The following is a 3982-nucleotide window of genomic DNA, read 5'->3' as shown; positions in this document are numbered from 1 at the left end:
AATCCATCAAAGGCATGCTTCTAAAAAAACTAACCAATTTGATTACAAAAAGCATAAACACTTATGCCAACAAGGATAACCAGCAATTAATGGACATCTATAATCATGTTATGTATCACCAATGGGGTGACTGTCGATCCATAATCAGTACATAATCGCGGGACGTGGATTTCGCTGATGTTTATACAAACGTGAACATAGAAAAATCCCTGGAACTAACTACCCTGATCACTTTGAGGCACATCATGGTGAAATATAAATTTCGCCTGTTATGGCTTCAAGGTAGAACAAGAAGAAAGATGCGTTTCGTTGTAAACTTGGTTGAGTTAAGCATGCGAGTAAGGGAGCATGTGAAGGGTATATTTGCCCGTGTAAAAACTTATTAGATAAATCGGTCTAGTTTAAGAATCAACTACAGATTTCGCTATCCTCGGATCCTATTTTGTTCTCCCTCTAACAAAAATCTTGATTTGATTTTTGGTTTGACGTGGGATTTCTCGCCAAGGAAGAAGATACAGAAGAAGAATCTAAAAACGAAACCGGGGCTTGAAGCACATGTTTTTCAATTGAAGGGATGGAGTAATAATGACCAAACAAGTCCAAGTCTACCATCTGCTACACATTTAGTTCAGTGATCTGTTTCCCGTGGCAGTGGCCAGTTAGTTCACTAAACTAAATGTAATGTGTAGCAGATTGCAAATCCCGTTATTCATTCACAATATACCAGGTGATGAAACCAAAGGATTAAGAAGATCAATAGATGATTAACACAATTACACGAGAGTTTAATGCTCATTTTAGCTCAAAATATAGTTTATCGTATGAGATAACCCCAGATCCCCCTTGATCCTTTCTGTTTCAGTAATAAACAAAACCCTTGCTAATACTCCTCTTCTGTCAGATCCTTGGATAAGCAGAAAATAGCATTCCCCAAAACAAGGTTGAAAACTTTTCACGCAATTCCTCTGACAGGGTGGTAAGCAAACACTGTTGAGCTTTTTCACAAGAGGCAGGGTTAAAAAAAGGAATATTAAAGATCTCGCTTCAGAGTTACATCGACAATCCCTATAGGGGATTTTGGTCTGTAGTGTTCATCTGTATCGACCTCTTCGATTTCCTAATTAACACATTAAAACAGGTTTCGGCAGAGTAAGTATATTGTAATTACCCGAATACTAAATATCGGGTTAACAGGGAGAATATAAGAAGTCAAAAAGAAAGAAAATAAAATATTAATAAGTACCTGAATGACATCTTCTCCTTTCACAACTCGTCCGAATACAATAAGCTTCTCATTAAGATCTGGGATTGGCGCCGTTGTGATAAAAAGCTCAAACCCTTTATTATCATGTTTAAGTTTTGAAGTCCCAAGCATAAACGCCTCGTGCTTCAAACTGAACGAGCAACACCATTAATTTATCAAAATAAAAAATGAAAGTAAGAGCCAAACAGAGGGTAATGAACGATGACAAAGCGAAATTCATGCGGTACAAACCTTAGTTCACTGGGGTGCTTTCCACTCAGGGTCCAATCTTCAGCAGATCCAAGAGTTTGAGAATCTCCTCCTTGAATCACATAGTTTTTTATTACGCGGTGAAAAGCCATTCCTTTAAAGTGCCCCTTCTGACTGTGAAACCACTTAGTCAGATTCAATACATCAAGGAAAAACCTAACCATATCTCCAAACTGATCCTGATAACAGTAATAAGGAGTCCTAAAATGGTAAACATGCCACCACAGATAACCAGAACATTGAGCACCTAAGTTCAAGAGTGCAAAAGTGCAACGCATTTCAAGATGCAGCAAGCATTGCTAGCTGCAGGACTAGATAAAATCTAAAAGACACAATTTCACATAGTTACTGCACAAGTTAGATGAGTTATATTACATAAATATGTGTTCGGCTAGAAAGCAGAGGCTTCGGGTTTGCTGGGGCAGAAACTATGCTTAGACACTGGATATGTTGTGAGAACAGTAATTAGTTATCTACTATCTAGTTACCAAGAAATTTATGCCAGAAGCTCCAACCTATACCAACACATGAGATTAGAAAAAGGGGGGAAATAAACACCAGTTACAATCCTCATGCTTGGTAGATACACTATCTGTAGATACTATAGTTCATAGCACAAAAGAACAAAGCTTTATCAACTACAGGTTATCAAGATAGAAAAAAGAGAAGAGGCTTTCAGAGTTAATGACCAGTAAGAACACCTACCATAGGTCAAGAAATCTGTCCACTATCTCAGGAGCAGCGTCCTTGTAAAGCTCCACCGTTATCAAACCTTTAGATGTGTTTAGAATCTACGGAAAAAACTAACATCAACACACACATATATAACATAATTGACATAAATAGATAATTCTTCAAATAGAAGAAATCATGAAAAGTTAAGCAGACAAAGTGCATAACAGAGTGAAAAATTGGTCAAACGACTATGCTCTTCGCTGAATCCCTAAAAGACATGCAAACTATCCAAGTTAAACAAAAAATGAAAGCATAACATAATGAAAAAAAGAAGTGATTAGCAAGATTCAATTAAACCTAAACAACTACATAGAGACAAGTGGGTGCACTAGACCCAGTTTTACTATTTCAATGTAAATTTGTTTGGGTTTTTGGGAAATTTAGTGTTTTGTGCGGGCAACATATGGATAACGAAGTAGATTTTAAAAAGTTAATATTATTTGACTCCATCAGAGAAAGCCTCTGGCTCTGTCACTGGCAGAGACTGTCGAGTTCTTCTCTTCATGGGCTCTAATCTCTTTTCATGTAACGTGCACCAATCTCTATATTAACTATCATATACATACAACTATACTACTGAGACCGTAGACATCATACTGTGCAAAAACAATGGACACTGTCAAGTTTATCTCCTCATCACTTCTAATGCTCTTAACATGTGAAAATAAACCTATACCCATTCAAGTTAAGTATCACATACAACTATACTACTGACACCATAGAAACTTATTAAGCGCACAATAATGTGGAAAAACTTACAGCATAACCTGGAAGTTCATATTTCTTCAAGTCCTTTGAAAAAGCATCTACTCTCTGCAGAACACCAAAGACAAGCTTCTGTTCAACGAAATATATTGCTTGAAGAAAGAATAAAACAACGCCGATCACATGGATAAATTGAAAACAACACAAATTCATACAAAACTATTGAAAATCTCCTTACCTCATGATTCAGTAAGCCATTTTCTACTTGGGATCTTGACCTACAATCAAATTCACCTTTACATTAAACACTCACTAAAGAAACTCAAACAATAAATACATCGACTTAATGATTTCACATAAAATTAAAAAGCAATTTCATTTCAAAACCAAATTATAACTATCGAAGAAGAATTTACAAACCTTTGAGACCAATGTCTGTAAGTAGAAACTAAAGATAAAACAATCAAAACAACGATCAAATTACACATAATAATCGTGGTAACACTGATCCTGGTTGGACCCTTTTTCTTTTTGCTTTGTAATAACAATGTTTGAGGTTTGATTTTCGCCATCACAACAGGTTCCTACACCGTGGAAACTTCGGGGTAAAAAATAAAAAATTCAGAAAACTATTTAGGGGATTTCGGAGTTTAAGATTCTTATGATTTAAGTGATCTATGAGAAGGAAAATTGAAACCCTAGAAAATTGGATTGAATCTCGGATTGATGCCCTAATTTTGTTGTATTCTAACTTTTGAAACTGACAGAGGAAGAAAGAAAGAATCCAAATGGGGTTGATAGGTGTTGTATTTGATAGATGGTTGTTTCAGTCTACTAGAAGAATTTTCAAAACATAGTCACGTGATCAAGACACATTTTTCCTTTTCGTATGCAAAAGCCGGATCCATGCCCCTACCCGAATCCAGCCAGTTGGACTGGCCCCATTGTGACCCAACATCGTCAAACCCACTACACTCTAGTCTATTAGATATCTTTACGACAGGGATTGAACCCCTGACTTCCTCCTTA

The 3982-nt window shown here is 36.4% G+C and overlaps 1 protein-coding gene across 1 annotated transcript; it reads right to left on the bottom strand.

The window, feature by feature from the left end:
- Positions 1–731: 731 nt before the first annotated feature.
- Positions 732–3757, bottom strand: LOC113358118 (peptidyl-prolyl cis-trans isomerase CYP21-4-like). Its single transcript, XM_026601639.1, has 7 exons — positions 3374–3757; positions 3192–3231; positions 3008–3061; positions 2219–2304; positions 1496–1627; positions 1244–1394; positions 732–1117 (listed from the first exon to the last, which is right to left on the bottom strand). Exons 1-7 carry the CDS (start codon positions 3523–3525, stop codon positions 1031–1033), a joined length of 702 nt encoding a protein of 233 aa, XP_026457424.1. The 5' UTR covers positions 3526–3757; the 3' UTR covers positions 732–1030.
- Positions 3758–3982: the final 225 nt, after the last annotated feature.

The sequence above is a fragment of the Papaver somniferum genome, chromosome 3 (genome assembly GCF_003573695.1).
Source record: "Papaver somniferum cultivar HN1 chromosome 3, ASM357369v1, whole genome shotgun sequence".
Classification (NCBI taxonomy): Eukaryota; Viridiplantae; Streptophyta; class Magnoliopsida; order Ranunculales; family Papaveraceae; genus Papaver; species Papaver somniferum.
This window is presented reverse-complemented; position numbering and strand designations above follow the sequence as displayed.

Coding starts and splice junctions, on each gene's coding strand:
- LOC113358118 (XM_026601639.1), bottom strand. CDS start 3,525: ATGGCGAAAATCAAACCTCAAACATTGTTATTACAAAGCAAAAAGAAA. Junction 3,232..3,373: donor TACAGACATTGGTCTCAAAG/GTTTGTAAATTC, acceptor ATTTGATTGTAG/GTCAAGATCCCAAGTAGAAA. Junction 1,395..1,495: donor AAGCACCCCAGTGAACTAAG/GTTTGTACCGCA, acceptor TTGCTCGTTCAG/TTTGAAGCACGAGGCGTTTA.